This window comes from Salvelinus namaycush, chromosome 22 (genome assembly GCF_016432855.1).
Source record: "Salvelinus namaycush isolate Seneca chromosome 22, SaNama_1.0, whole genome shotgun sequence".
Classification (NCBI taxonomy): Eukaryota; Metazoa; Chordata; class Actinopteri; order Salmoniformes; family Salmonidae; genus Salvelinus; species Salvelinus namaycush.
Genome location: NC_052328.1, coordinates 1,875,156 through 1,891,802, shown reverse-complemented (window position 1 = coordinate 1,891,802; position 16,647 = coordinate 1,875,156). Strand labels below are relative to the sequence as shown.

General features: G+C 45.2%; 1 protein-coding gene across 1 annotated transcript in view; it reads right to left on the bottom strand.

Moving 5' to 3' along the window:
* LOC120066973 (testican-2-like) overlaps positions 1-3,537 on the bottom strand; it is a 139,476-nt gene extending 135,939 nt beyond the window's left edge. The window contains exon 1 of the mRNA XM_039018310.1: positions 3,358-3,537. Within this exon, the coding sequence (XP_038874238.1) occupies positions 3,358-3,537 (180 nt within the window). The remainder of the gene's footprint in view (positions 1-3,357) is intronic.
* Between the last annotated feature and the right edge of the window lie 13,110 nt (positions 3,538-16,647).

Here is a 16,647-nt window from a genome sequence, read left to right as displayed (position 1 = left end):
TGGGCAGGAAGTCCACAGGGTGAGTCATGGACAGGAAGTCCACAGGGTGAGTCATGGACAGGAAGTCCACAGGGTGAGTCATGGACAGGAAGTCCACAGGGTGAGTCATGGACAGGAAGTCCACAGGGTGAGTCATGGACAGGAAGTCCACAGGGTGAGTCATGGGCAGGAAGTCCACAGGGTGAGTCATGGGCAGGAAGTCCACAGGGTGAGTCATGGACAGGAAGTCCACAGGGTGAGTCATGGACAGGAAGTCCACAGGGTGAGTCATGGACAGGAAGTCCACAGGGTGAGTCATGGACAGGAAGTCCACAGGGTGAGTCATGGACAGGAAGTCCACAGGGTGAGTCATGGACAGGAAGTCCACAGGGTGAGTCATGGACAGGAAGTCCACAGGGTGAGTCATGGGCAGGAAGTCCACAGGGTGAGTCATGGGCAGGAAGTCCACAGGGTGAGTCATGGACAGGAAGTCCACAGGGTGAGTCATGGACAGGAAGTCCACAGGGTGAGTCATGGGCAGGAAGTCCACAGGGTGAGTCATGGACAGGAAGTCCACAGGGTGAGTCATGGACAGGAAGTCCACAGGGTGAGTCATGGACAGGAAGTCCACAGGGTGAGTCATGGGCAGGAAGTCCACAGGGTGAGTCATGGGCAGGAAGTCCACAGGGTGAGTCATGGACAGGAAGTCCACAGGGTGAGTCATGGACAGGAAGTCCACAGGGTGAGTCATGGGCAGGAAGTCCACAGGGTGAGTCATGGACAGGAAGTCCACAGGGTGAGTCATGGACAGGAAGTCCACAGGGTGAGTCATGGGCAGGAAGTCCACAGGGTGAGTCATGGACAGGAAGTCCACAGGGTGAGTCATGGACAGGAAGTCCACAGGGTGAGTCATGGACAGGAAGTCCACAGGGTGAGTCATGGACAGGAAGTCCACAGGGTGAGTCATGGACAGGAAGTCCACAGGGTGAGTCATGGGCAGGAAGTCCACAGGGTGAGTCATGGACAGGAAGTCCACAGGGTGAGTCATGGGCAGGAAGTCCACAGGGTGAGTCATGGACAGGAAGTCCACAGGGTGAGTCATGGGCAGGAAGTCCACAGGGTGAGTCATGGACAGGAAGTCCACAGGGTGAGTCATGGACAGGAAGTCCACAGGGTGAGTCATGGACAGGAAGTCCACAGGGTGAGTCATGGGCAGGAAGTCCACAGGGTGAGTCATGGACAGGAAGTCCACAGGGTGAGTCATGGACAGGAAGTCCACAGGGTGAGTCATGGACAGGAAGTCCACAGGGTGAGTCATGGGCAGGAAGTCCACAGGGTGAGTCATGGACAGGAAGTCCACAGGGTGAGTCATGGACAGGAAGTCCACAGGGTGAGTCATGGGCAGGAAGTCCACAGGGTGAGTCATGGACAGGAAGTCCACAGGGTGAGTCATGGACAGGAAGTCCACAGGGTGAGTCATGGACAGGAAGTCCACAGGGTGAGTCATGGACAGGAAGTCCACAGGGTGAGTCATGGACAGGAAGTCCACAGGGTGAGTCATGGACAGGAAGTCCACAGGGTGAGTCATGGACAGGAAGTCCACAGGGTGAGTCATGGACAGGAAGTCCACAGGGTGAGTCATGGACAGGAAGTCCACAGGGTGAGTCATGGACAGGAAGTCCACAGGGTGAGTCATGGACAGGAAGTCCACAGGGTGAGTCATGGACAGGAAGTCCACAGGGTGAGTCATGGGCAGGAAGTCCACAGGGTGAGTCATGGACAGGAAGTCCACAGGGTGAGTCATGGACAGGAAGTCCACAGGGTGAGTCATGGACAGGAAGTCCACAGGGTGAGTCATGGACAGGAAGTCCACAGGGTGAGTCATGGGCATAGCTTGTTTTCTCTACAACATTCTGATTTAGAGAATGAAAAAAGTGTGTTGCCTCTTGTGTTTCTTCAACAGTCTCCGGCTATAGAGGCAGATTTTATATGCAGCGGGCAACCAGATACATAAATATTGACCAGCAAATACATTCTCTACCCAATGCCCTGGTTTTAATATCAAAGTTACCCACTTTTGGTTTGAATATCAATCAAAGTTACCCACATCTGGTTTTAATATCAATCAAAGTTACCCATGAACAACTGGTTAAAAGTAGTGCAAGATATAGGGAACACACACACACACACACACACACACACACACACACACACACACACACACACACACACACACACACACACACACACACACACACACACACACACACACACACACACACACACACACAGTAAATCATTTTCCACTTTACAAAGGACAAGGCGGATCAACCATGACACTGGGCATTATATCAAGCACTTTATATTGCAACCCCACTGTACGACTTCTGTCAGGATCAACAACCTCCCATCTATCAACGTTGCAATAGACATCGGTGTTGTGTTAACTATAGACTAGTGTATTATTGTCCTTCAGAATAAGCCTATTATGAGAATATCTGTCCAAATGTGTCCGTGGGCATTTTCTACACAACTAATACTGTATTGTGTAGGGCTGTGCATTGAATAACTGTGTATTGATTTAGACTAGTGCAGAAATGAAGGAGTAGGCATTATTTAAGAAAAATGAAGTGGGGCTCTTGACTACTGTAACACCGACTCGGCTTATATCGACATGACATTATGTTAGAAATCAATTAAGTCTGGAATAATAAACCATCAAGTTAAAACATACAAGTGCATAACATGCGGCTAGAGCCTAACCAAAGCATTTCATATACATAGAGCGGGTAGCCTGGGGGTTAGAGCGTTGGACTAGTAACCGGAAGGTTGCAAGATCGAATCCCCGAGCTGACAAGGTAAAAATCTGTCGTTCTGCCCCTGAACAAGGTAGTTAACACACTGCTCCTAGGCCGTTATGGTAAATAAGAATTTGTTCTTAACTGACTTGCCTAGTTAAATAAATCGAATTAACCAGCGTAGAGGTTTAGACGTAGGTATAGCCTACGTCTAAATATATATATATATATAAATAAAGCAGAAGATTCCACATACCCCTTAAAATGAAGCGTTGTTATAGTAACTGTATTATTATAACCTTTCGAATTATATTCATGAGGTGAATTTGCATTGGATTCATGTTTACTTTGCCTATCAGTGAGGCGCATTCAAGAGCGGGAGTCAACTGTGCAGCGCAATTAGCTATATTACCTGTCTGGATATAAACATATCACCTCCGCTACTGCGTAGGATTACCATCAGTTTACAACACACCCGGTGGCGTAGCCTATTCGTTCAAACTCACATCATTAGCCTACAGCGCAATAATTTCAATTTCATTCAAAAAAAAACATTATTCATTTAAAATAGCCAACTCACGTCTCTGAAGCGATTCCAGTGTTTGATCTTCCGGCTGTACTGAGAAATGGTTGATAGCCATTGCTTATCTTCCATGAAATTCCCTGCTTTTTCTCCCTCTTTCCCACCTTTCACGTCCACCTGCATCGATGTGCCGAACAGTACGACGGCTGGCACCAGAAGGCAAACCACATCTCTCATCCCGACCATATTTGTGTTGCTGGTTTTAGTAGCCGCTATATCTTCTCCTGTCCTCTAACCGAGGTTTTAACGATGCGATGTAGCCAGGCAGCCCGACTCGAATAGACTACGCGTTTCTCATAGACGTGCTTACAGCAGTGCGATCAGGGCAGAGTGAGCGAGCATGAATATGAGAGAGAGACAACAGTGAAATGGTGTCATTCTGAACTGTGTTTCTAATTGAATGAGTGAAGCCAGCGACAGCCTAAAATGCATTTGCCTCTTCCATTTAGTCGTCTATTATACAACACTGTACTTTAGATGGTTATTTGGTCTTAATTAACAAGTAAAACTGTTTTTTTAAGTGTTTATCGCTCTTCTTATTGTCCTACTTGTCTTTAGTCTACCAAATAGAAATGTATGAATTATTGAGTCGTGCCACCACACAGTCACAGGACTGATAGAAATGGATGAATTATTGAGTAGTACCACCACACAGTCACAGGACTGATATAAATGGATTAATTATTGAGTCGTTCCACCACACAGTCACAGGACTGATATAAATGGATTAATTATTGAGTCGTTCCACCACACAGTCACAGGACTGATAGAAATGGATGAATTATTGAGTCGTTCCACCACACAGTCACAGGACTGATATAAATGTATGAATTATTGAGTCGTACCACCACACAGTCACAGGACTGATAGAAATGGATGAATTATTGAGTCGTACCACCACACAGTCACAGGACTGATAGAAATGGATGAATTATTGAGTCGTACCACCACACAGTCACAGGACTGATATAAATGTATGAATTATTGAGTCGTACCGCCACACAGTCACAGGACTGATATAAATGGATTAATTATTGAGTCGTACCACCACACAGTCACAGGACTGATAGAAATGGATGAATTATTGAGTCGTTCCACCACACAGTCACAGGACTGATATAAATGTATGAATTATTGAGTCGTACCACCACACAGTCACAGGACTGATAGAAATGGATGAATTATTGAGTCGTACCACCACACAGTCACAGGACTGATAGAAATGGATGAATTATTGAGTCGTACCACCACACAGTCACAGGACTGATATAAATGTATGAATTATTGAGTCGTACCGCCACACAGTCACAGGACTGATATAAATGGATGAATTATTGAGTCGTACCACCACACAGTCACAGGACTGATATAAATGGATGAATTATTGAGTCGTACCACCACACAGTCACAGGACTGATAGAAATGTATGAATTATTGAGTCGTGCCACCACACAGTCACAGGACTGATAGAAATGGATGAATTATTGAGTCGTACCACCACACAGTCACAGGACTGATAGAAATGGATGAATTATTGAGTCGTACCACCACACAGTCACAGGACTGATAGAAATGGATGAATTATTGAGTCGTTCCACCACACAGTCACAGGACTGATAGAAATGTATGAATTATTGAGTCGTACCACCACACAGTCACAGGACTGATAGAAATGGATGAATTATTGAGTCGTACCACCACACAGTCACAGGACTGATAGAAATGGATGAATTATTGAGTCGTACCACCACACAGTCACAGGACTGATAGAAATGGATGAATTATTGAGTCGTACCACCACACAGTCACAGGACTGATAGAAATGGATGAATTATTGAGTCGTGCCACCACACAGTCACAGGACTGATAGAAATGGATGAATTATTGAGTCGTGCCACCACACAGTCACAGGACTGATAGAAATGGATGAATTATTGAGTCGTACCACCACACAGTCACAGGACTGATAGAAATGGATGAATTATTGAGTCGTTCCACCACACAGTCACAGGACTGATAGAAATGGATGAATTATTGAGTCGTACCACCACACAGTCACAGGACTGATAGAAATGGATGAATTATTGAGTCGTTCCACCACACAGTCACAGGACTGATAGAAATGGATCAATTATTGAGTCGTTCCACCACACAGTCACAGGACTGATAGAAATGTATGAATTATTGAGTTGTACCACCACACAGTCACAGGACTGATAGAAATGGATGAATTATTGAGTCGTACCACCACACAGTCACAGGACTGATAGAAATGGATGAATTATTGAGTCGTACCACCACACAGTCACAGGACTGATATAAATGGATGAATTATTGAGTCGTACCACCACACAGTCACAAGACTGATAGAAATGGATGAATTATTGAGTCGTACCACCACACAGTCACAGGACTGATAGAAATGGATGAATTATTGAGTCGTGCCACCACACAGTCACAGGACTGATAGAAATGGATGAATTATTGAGTCGTACCACCACACAGTCACAGGACTGATAGAAATGGATGAATTATTGAGTCGTACCACCACACAGTCACAGGACTGATAGAAATGGATGAATTATTGAGTCGTACCACCACACAGTCACAGGACTGATAGAAATGGATGAATTATTGAGTCGTACCACCACACAGTCACAGGACTGATAGAAATGGATGAATTATTGAGTCGTACCACCACACAGTCACAGGACTGATAGAAATGGATGAATTATTGAGTCATACAACCACACAGTCACAGGACTGATAGAAATGGATGAATTATTGAGTCGTACCACCACACAGTCACAGGACTGATAGAAATGGATTAATTATTGAGTCGTACCACCACACAGTCACAGGACTGATAGAAATGGATGAATTATTGAGTCGTACAACCACACAGTCACAGAAGCAGTCCTTTACCCTTATTGATCGATGTGTTTTCTCTTCACTGCACCAGTCATGTGACATACTGTACATAATGATAATTAGTTGAATCAACTAGATTTGTTTTTACTTTGCTTATTGAGAAGTTAGGCCCGTTCCAGGACGGCCAGCTGTGAACATCAACAATACGTGGCCCTTGCCAAGACGACGTAATTAGCATTTCATCATCAATCATGTCATAATCATGCTGAACAAACTACAGAACTGCAGGAAGAGCGGGACCCTTTTGGTCGAACATACTGTAGTGCTAGCTAGACTGCAGTGTGCCTGTGTGTGTGTGTGTGTGCCTGTGTGTGTGTGCGTGTGCGTGCGTGTGTATGTGCGCATTGCAACAGCAGCTGTGGGAACAGCAAACTAGTAAACAGAATAACAAAAGTACTGATAAGGGGTTAAAGCTGGTTCACCATGTTAGAGGGGAGACTCAGACCAGGACATGGATGACAGGTCTGGTTGAGACCAGGCTCCAATCTGATGCTCTTCATCCACAGAGGAGAGAAAGAGGAAGGAAGGGAGAGACAGAAGAAAGAGTGACAGAGAAGGGAGAGAGAGGGAGACACATTAAAGACAGGTAGAGGAGAGAAAGAAGGGAGAGACATAAAAGACAGGTAGAGGGGAGAGAGAAGGGAGAGAGAGAGACAAAATACAGGGAGAGAAGGGAGAGAGAGAGACACACAAAAGACATGGAGAGGAGAGAGAAGGGAGAGAGAGTGAGAGACAAAATACAGGGAGAGAAGGGAGAGAGAGTGAGAGACAAAACAGACAGGGAGAGGAGAGAGAAGGGAGAGACTGAGAGACAAAATACAGGGAGAGGAGAGAGAAGGGAGAGAGTGAGAGACAAAATACAGGGAGAGGAGAGAGAGAAGGGAGAGAGACATAAAAGAGGGAGAGGAGAGAGAGAAGGGAGAGACTATTTCAGAGTACTCTCTAAATGAAGAGGTTTTGTATGAGCCTATAGGTCGTCTGTTCTAATCCATCAATAGCCATAGTAGTGGTCACACGGTGGACTAGGCAGACATACTATGAGGGTCTGAGTCCCTAAATGGCACCCTATTCTCTATGTAGTGTACTACTTTTGACCAGAGCCATATGGACCCTATTTAAAGGTAATAGTAGTGCACTATAAAGGGAATAGGGTGCAAGTTTGGGATGTAACCTATTACTGCTGCCAAAGCAGGGGAATCAGAGAAAGCCTATATCTTGTGGAATAGCTACATGTCAGTGGGCATCCAGGAGATTACAGTGATGTGGACTAGTGACAGCAGTAACATGTGAAGTAGAGATTACAGTGATGTGGAGGGACTAGTGACAGCAGTAACATGTGAAGTAGAGATTACAGTGATGTGGAGGGACTAGTGACAGCAGTAACATGTGAAGTAGAGATTACAGTGATGTGGAGGGACTAGTGACAGCAGTAACATGTGAAGTAGAGATTACAGTGATGTGGAGGGACTAGTGACAGCAGTAACATGTGAAGTAGAGATTACAGTGATGTGGACTAGTAACAGCAGTAACATGTGAAGTAGAGATTACAGTGATGTGGAGGGACTAGTGACAGCAGTAACATGTGAAGTAGAGATTACAGTGATGTGGACTAGTAACAGCAGTAACATGTGAAGTAGAGATTACAGTGATGTGGAGGGACTAGTGACAGCAGTAACATGTGAAGTAGAGATTACAGTGATGTGGAGGGACTAGTAACAGCAGTAACATGTGAAGTAGAGATTACAGATTAACCTCTCTTTTAAAAAGCATGTGAAAAAGGTAATTCAAATAACCAAATTCAACCTAGCTAATTTCCGATTTATACGAAATTGTTTGACTACAGAGGTAGCAAAACTGTACTTCAAATCTATGATACTCCCCCACTTAACATACTGCTTGACTAGTTGGGCCCAAGCTTGCTGTACAACATTAAAACCTATTCAGTCTGTCTACAAACAGGCTCTCAAAGTGCTTGATAGGAAGCCCAATAGCCATCATCACTGTTACATCCTCAGAAAGCATGAGCTCCTGAGTTGGGAAAATCTTGTGCAATACACCGACGCATGTCTTGTATTCAAGATCCTAAATGGCTTGGCTCCCCCTCCACTCAGTACTTTTGTTAAACAGAAAACCCAAACATATGGCAGCAGATCTACAAGGTCTGCCATGAGAGGTGACTGTATAGTTCCCTTATTAAGGAAAAGCACCTTTAGTAAATCTGCATTCTCTGTGAGAGCTTCCCATGTCTGGAATACACTGCCATCAGACACACATAACTGCACCACATATCACACTTTCACAAAATGCTTGAAGACATGGCTAAAGGTCAATCAGATTTGTGAACATGGTCCCTAGCTGTGTGTTGCCGCTTTCCATGTCTGTTGTCTGTAACTTGTGAGGTGTGGAAACACTTTGTTGCTTTTATGAATTTTGTCTTGCTGCTTTTTGTTCTATGTTGCTCTGTCTGTATGCTACGTCTTGCTTGTCCTATGTTGCTCTGTCTGTATGCTATGTCTTGCTTGTCCTATGTTGCTATGTCTTGCTTGTTCTATGTTGCTATTGTCTATATTGTAATTGTTTTTAATAACCTGCCCAGGGACTGCGGTTGAAAATTAGCCGGCTGGCTAAAACCGGCACTTTTACTGAAACGTTGATTAATGTGCACTGTCCCTGTAAAAATAAAAATAAACTCAAACTCAAACAGTGATGTGGAGGGACTAGTGACAGCAGTAACATGTGAAGTAGAGATTACAGTGATGTGGAGGGACTAGTGACAGCAGTAACATGTGAAGTAGAGATTACAGTGATGTGGAGGGACTAGTGACAGCAGTAACATGTGAAGTAGAGATTACAGTGATGTGGAGGGACTAGTGACAGCAGTAACATGTGAAGTAGAGATTACAGTGATGTGGAGGGACTAGTGACAGCAGTAACATGTGAAGTAGAGATTACAGTGATGTGGAGGGACTAGTGACAGCAGTAACATGTGAAGTAGAGATTACAGTGATGTGGAGGGACTAGTGACAGCAGTAACATGTGAAGTAGAGATTACAGTGATGTGGAGGGACTAGTGACAGCAGTAACATGTGAAGTAGAGATTACAGTGATGTGGAGGGACTAGTGACAGCAGTAACATGTGAAGTAGAGATTACAGTGATGTGGAGGGACTAGTGACAGCAGTAACATGTGAAGTAGAGATTACAGTGATGTGGAGGGACTAGTGACAGCAGTAACATGTGAAGTAGAGATTACAGTGATGTGGAGGGACTAGTGACAGCAGTAACATGTGAAGTAGAGATTACAGTGATGTGGAGGGACTAGTGACAGCAGTAACATGTGAAGTAGAGATTACAGTGATGTGGAGGGACTAGTGACAGCAGTAACATGTGAAGTAGAGATTACAGTGATGTGGAGGGACTAGTGACAGCAGTAACATGTGAAGTAGAGATTACAGTGATGTGGAGGGACTAGTAACAGCAGTAACATGTGAAGTAGAGATTACAGTGATGTGGAGGGACTAGTGACAGCAGTAACATGTGAAGTAGAGATTACAGTGATGTGGAGGGACTAGTGACAGCAGTAACATGTGAAGTAGAGATTACAGTGATGTGGACTAGTAACAGCAGTAACATGTGAAGCAGAGATTACAGTGATGTGGAGGGACTAGTGACAGCAGTAACATGTGAAGTAGAGATTACAGTGATGTGGAGGGACTAGTGACAGCAGTAACATGTGAAGTAGAGATTACAGTGATGTGGAGGGACTAGTGACAGCAGTAACATGTGAAGTAGAGATTACAGTGATGTGGAGGGACTAGTAACAGCAGTAACATGTGAAGTAGAGATTACAGATTAACCTCTCTTTTAAAAAGCATGTGAAAAAGGTAATTCAAATAACCAAATTCAACCTAGCTAATTTCCGATTTATACGAAATTGTTTGACTACAGAGGTAGCAAAACTGTACTTCAAATCTATGATACTCCCCCACTTAACATACTGCTTGACTAGTTGGGCCCAAGCTTGCTGTACAACATTAAAACCTATTCAGTCTGTCTACAAACAGGCTCTCAAAGTGCTTGATAGGAAGCCCAATAGCCATCATCACTGTTACATCCTCAGAAAGCATGAGCTCCTGAGTTGGGAAAATCTTGTGCAATACACCGACGCATGTCTTGTATTCAAGATCCTAAATGGCTTGGCTCCCCCTCCACTCAGTACTTTTGTTAAACAGAAAACCCAAACATATGGCAGCAGATCTACAAGGTCTGCCATGAGAGGTGACTGTATAGTTCCCTTATTAAGGAAAAGCACCTTTAGTAAATCTGCATTCTCTGTGAGAGCTTCCCATGTCTGGAATACACTGCCATCAGACACACATAACTGCACCACATATCACACTTTCACAAAATGCTTGAAGACATGGCTAAAGGTCAATCAGATTTGTGAACATGGTCCCTAGCTGTGTGTTGCCGCTTTCCATGTCTGTTGTCTGTAACTTGTGAGGTGTGGAAACACTTTGTTGCTTTTATGAATGTTGTCTTGCTGCTTTTTGTTCTATGTTGCTCTGTCTGTATGCTACGTCTTGCTTGTCCTATGTTGCTCTGTCTGTATGCTATGTCTTGCTTGTCCTATGTTGCTATGTCTTGCTTGTTCTATGTTGCTATTGTCTATATTGTAATTGTTTTTAATAACCTGCCCAGGGACTGCGGTTGAAAATTAGCCGGCTGGCTAAAACCGGCACTTTTACTGAAACGTTGATTAATGTGCACTGTCCCTGTAAAAATAAAAATAAACTCAAACTCAAACAGTGATGTGGAGGGACTAGTGACAGCAGTAACATGTGAAGTAGAGATTACAGTGATGTGGAGGGACTAGTGACAGCAGTAACATGTGAAGTAGAGATTACAGTGATGTGGACTAGTGACAGCAGTAACATGTGAAGTAGAGATTACAGTGATGTGGACTAGTGACAGCAGTAACATGTGAAGCAGAGATTACAGTGATGTGGAGGGACTAGTGACAGCAGTAACATGTGAAGTAGAGATTACAGTGATGTGGAGGGACTAGTGACAGCAGTAACATGTGAAGTAGAGATTACAGTGATGTGGACTAGTGACAGCAGTAACATGTGAATAGAGATTACAGTGATGTGGAGGGACTAGTGACAGCAGTAACATGTGAAGTAGAGATTACAGTGATGTGGACTAGTGACAGCAGTAACATGTGAAGTAGAGATTACAGTGATGTGGACTAGTAACAGCAGTAACATGTGAAGCAGAGATTACAGTGATGTGGAGGGACTAGTGACAGCAGTAACATGTGAAGTAGAGATTACAGTGATGTGGAGGGACTAGTGACAGCAGTAACATGTGAAGTAGAGATTACAGTGATGTGGAGGGACTAGTGACAGCAGTAACATGTGAAGTAGAGATTACAGTGATGTGGACTAGTGACAGCAGTAACATGTGAAGTAGAGATTACAGTGATGTGGACTAGTAACAGCAGTAACATGTGAAGTAGAGATTACAGTGATGTGGACTAGTAACAGCAGTAACATAAACTCAGCAAAAAAAGAAACGTCCCTTTTTCAGGACCCTGTCTTTCAAAGATAATTCGTAAAATCCAAATAACTTCACAGATCTTCATTGTAAAGGGTTTAAACATAAACAATTCATGAACATGCACCTGTGGAACGGTCGTTAAGACACTTTCCCTGCTCATCTGTGTGAACGTGCCTTAGGCATGCTGCAAGGAGGCATGAGTACTGCAGATGTAGCCAGGGTAATAAATTGCAATGTCCGTACTGTGAGACGCCTAAGACAGCGCTACAGGGAGACAGGATGGACAGCTAATCTTCCTCGCAGTGGCAGACTACATGTAACAACACCTGCACATGATCGGTACATCCGAATATCACACCTGCGGGACAGGTACAGGATAGCAAAAACAACTGCCCGAGTTACACCAGGAACGCACAATCTCTCCATCAGTGCTCAGACAGTCCGCAATAGGCTAAGAGAGACTGGACTGAGGGCTTGTAGGCCTGTTGTAAGGCAGGTCCTCACCAGACATCACCGGCAACAACGTCGCCTATGGGCACAAACCCACCGTCGCTGGACCAGACAGGACTGGCAAAAAGTGCTCTTCACTGACGAGTCGTGGTTTCGTCTCACCAGGGGTGATGGTCGGATTCGCGTTCATCATCGAAGGAATGAGAATTACACCGAGGCCTGTACTCTGGAGCGAGATCGATTTGGAGGTGGAGGGTCCATGGTCTGGGGCGGTGTGTCACAGCATCATCGGACTAAGCTTGTTGTCATTGCAGGCAATCTCAACGCTGTGCGTTACAGGAAAGACATCCTCCTCCCTCATGTGGTACCCTTCCTGCAGGCTCATCCTGACATGACCCTCCAGCACGACAATGCCACCAGCCATACTGCTCGTTCTGTGCGTGATTTCCTGCAAGACAGGAATGTCAGTGTTCTGCCAATGCCAGCGAAGAGCCCATTGAGCACGTCTGGGATCTGTTGGATCGGAGGGTGAGGGCTAGGGCCATTCCCCCCAGAAATGTCCGGGAACTTGCAGGTGACTTGGTGGAAGAGTGGGGTAACATCTCACAGCAAGAACTGGCAAATCTGGTGCAGTCCATGAGGAGGAGATGCACTGCAGTACTTAATGCAGCTGGTGGCCACACCAGATACTGACTGTTACTTTTGATTTTGACCCCCCCTTTGTTCAGGGACACATTATTCAATTTCTGTTAGTCACATGTCTGTGGAACTTGTTCAGTTTATGTCTCAGTTGTTGAATCTTATGTTCATACAAATATTTACACATGTTAAGTTTGCTGAAAATTAACACAGTTGACAGTGAGAGGACGTTTCTTTTTTTTGCTGAGTTTAAGAAGTAGCAGCAGCTCTCTCTGGAATAAATAATCGTTCTTATTACCCCCATGTGGATGTTGTGAATCCCATATGTCCTGATTGGGAGAACCTTGGACCGCGTCCCAAATGTAGTGCTCTACATTCGACCAGGGCCCATAGACCTAGGGGGCATCCCAAATGTAGTGCTCTACATTCGACCAGGGCCCATAGACCTAGGGGGCATCCCCAATGACTCCTATTCCATGGTCAGAAGTCATGCATTATAAAGGGAATAGAGCAGCATTTGGGACACACACATCTAAGTGGAATAATCAAGTGAGATGCTGCACTTAAACTGTGGATGTTGTATAAAAGCCCAGCCATAATTTAGGCTCAGTCAATTATTTTTAGCGAGGAGGTGAAGAAAGTGTCCGAAATAACATTTTTGCCAGGAAGACATATTTTATTTAGCAGTTTTATCATTTTCCCCTCACGTCAGTCTCTTGAGGTGAGCTGTGGAAGAGCTGATGAGTTTAATTGAAATGCTGGATTAATTGATGTCATCTCGGACTCTCTCCCTCCCTCTCTTCTGTCTCTCTCTCTTCTCTGTCTCCCTCTCTTCTCTGTCTCCCTCTCTTCTGTCTCCATCTCTATTCTCTGTCTACCTCTCTTCTCTGTCTCCCCCTCTATTCTCTGTCTCCCCCTCTATTCTCTGTCTCCCTCTCTATTCTCTCTGTCTCCCTCTCTATTCTCTCTGTCTCCCTCTCTATTCTCTCTGTCTCCCTCTCTATTCTCTCTGTCTCCCTCTCTGTTCTCTCTGTCTCCCTCTCTATTCTCTGTCTCCCTCTCTATTCTCTGTCTCCCTCTCTATTCTCTGTCTCCCTCTCTATTCTCTGTCTCCCTCTCTATTCTCTCTGTCTCCCTCTCTATTCTCTCTGTCTCCCTCTCTATTCTCTCTGTCTCCCTCTCTATTCTCTCTGTCTCCCTCTCTATTCTCTCTGTCTCCCTCTCTATTCTCTCTGTCTCCCTCTCTATTCTCTGTCTCCCTCTCTATTCTCTGTCTCCCTCTCTATTCTCTCTGTCTCCCTCTCTATTCTCTCTGTCTCCCTCTCTATTCTCTCTGTCTCCCTCTCTATTCTCTCTGTCTCCCTCTCTATTCTCTCTGTCTCCCTCTCTATTCTCTCTGTCTCCCTCTCTATTCTCTCTGTCTCCCTCTCTATTCTCTCTGTCTCCCTCTCTATTCTCTCTGTCTCCCTCTCTATTCTCTCTGTCTCCCTCTCTATTCTCTCTGTCTCCCTCTCTATTCTCTCTGTCTCCCTCTCTATTCTCTCTGTCTCCCTCTCTATTCTCTCTGTCTCCCTCTCTATTCTCTCTGTCTCCCTCTCTATTCTCTCTGTCTCCCTCTCTATTCTCTCTGTCTCCCTCTCTATTCTCTGTCTCCCTCTCTATTCTCTGTCTCCCTCTCTATTCTCTGTCTCCCTCTCTATTCTCTCTGTCTCCCTCTCTATTCTCTGTCTCCCTCTCTATTCTCTGTCTCCCTCTCTATTCTCTCTGTCTCCCTCTCTATTCTCTCTGTCTCCCTCTCTATTCTCTCTGTCTCCCTCTCTATTCTCTCTGTCTCCCTCTCTATTTTCTGTCTCCCTCTCTATTCTCTCTGTCTCCCTCTCTATTCTCTGTCTCCCTCTCTATTCTCTGACTCCCTCTCTATTCTCTGTCTCCCCCTCTATTCTCTGTCTCCCTCTCTATTCTCTCTGTCTCCCTCTCTATTCTCTGTCTCCCTCTCTATTCTCTCTGTCTCCCTCTCTATTCTCTCTGTCTCCCTCTCTATTCTCTCTGTCTCCCTCTCTATTCTCTCTGTCTCCCTCTCTATTCTCTCTGTCTCCCTCTCTATTCTCTCTGTCTCCCTCTCTATTCTCTCTGTCTCCCTCTCTATTCTCTCTCTCTCTCTCTATTCTCTCTGTCTCCCTCTCTATTCTCTCTGTCTCCCTCTCTATTCTCTCTGTCTCCCTCTCTATTCTCTCTGTCTCCCTCTCTATTCTCTCTGTCTCCCTCTCTATTCTCTCTGTCTCCCTCTCTTCTCTGTCTCCCTCTCTTCTCTGTCTCCCTCTCTATTCTCTCTGTCTCCCTCTCTATTCTCTCTGTCTCCCTCTCTATTCTCTCTGTCTCCCTCTCTATTCTCTCTGTCTCCCTCTCTATTCTCTCTGTCTCCCTCTCTATTCTCTCTGTCTCCCTCTCTATTCTCTCTGTCTCCCTCTCTATTCTCTCTGTCTCCCTCTCTATTCTCTCTGTCTCCCTCTCTATTCTCTCTGTCTCCCTCTCTATTCTCTCTGTCTCCCTCTCTATTCTCTCTGTCTCCCTCTCTATTCTCTCTGTCTCCCTCTCTATTCTCTGTCTCCCTCTCTATTCTCTGTCTCCCTCTCTATTCTCTGTCTCCCTCTCTATTCTCTCTGTCTCCCTCTCTATTCTCTCTGTCTCCCTCTCTATTCTCTCTGTCTCCCTCTCTATTCTCTCTGTCTCCCTCTCTATTCTCTCTGTCTCCCTCTCTATTCTCTCTGTCTCCCTCTCTATTCTCTCTGTCTCCCTCTCTATTCTCTCTGTCTCCCTCTCTATTCTCTCTGTCTCCCTCTCTATTCTCTGTCTCCCTCTCTCTATTCTCTCTGTCTCCCTCTCTATTCTCTCTGTCTCCCTCTCTATTCTCTCTGTCTCCCTCTCTATTCTCTCTGTCTCCCTCTCTATTCTCTGTCTCCCTCTCTATTCTCTGTCTCCCTCTCTATTCTCTGTCTCCCTCTCTATTCTCTCTGTCTCCCTCTCTATTCTCTCTGTCTCCCTCTCTATTCTCTCTGTCTCCCTCTCTATTCGCTGTCTCCCTCTCTATTCTCTCTGTCTCCCTCTCTATTCTCTCTGTCTCCCTCTCTATTCTCTGTCTCCCTCTCTATTCGCTGTCTCCCTCTCTATTCTCTCTGTCTCCCTCTCTATTCTCTCTGTCTCCCTCTCTATTCTCTCTGTCTCCCTCTCTATTCTCTCTGTCTCCCTCTCTATTCTCTGTCTCCCTCTCTATTCTCTCTGTCTCCCTCTCTATTCTCTCTGTCTCCCTCTCTATTCTCTCTGTCTCCCTCTCTATTCTCTCTGTCTCCCTCTCTATTCTCTGTCTCCCTCTCTATTCTCTCTGTCTCCCCCTCTATTCTCTCTGTCTCCCTCTCTATTCTCTGTCTCCCTCTCTATTCTCTCTGTCTCCCTCTCTATTCTCTGTCTCCCTCTCTATTCTCTGTCTCCCTCTCTATTCTCTGTCTCCCTCTATTCTTTGTCTCCCTCTCTATTCTCTCTGTCTCCCTCTCTATTCTCTGTCTCCCTCTCTATTCTCTCTGTCTCCCTCTCTATTCTCTCTGTCTCCCTCTCTATTCTCTCTGTCTCCCTCTCTATTCTCTCTGTCTCCCTCTCTATTCGCTGTCTCCCTCTCTATTCGCTGTCTCCCTCTCTATTCTCTCTGTCTCCC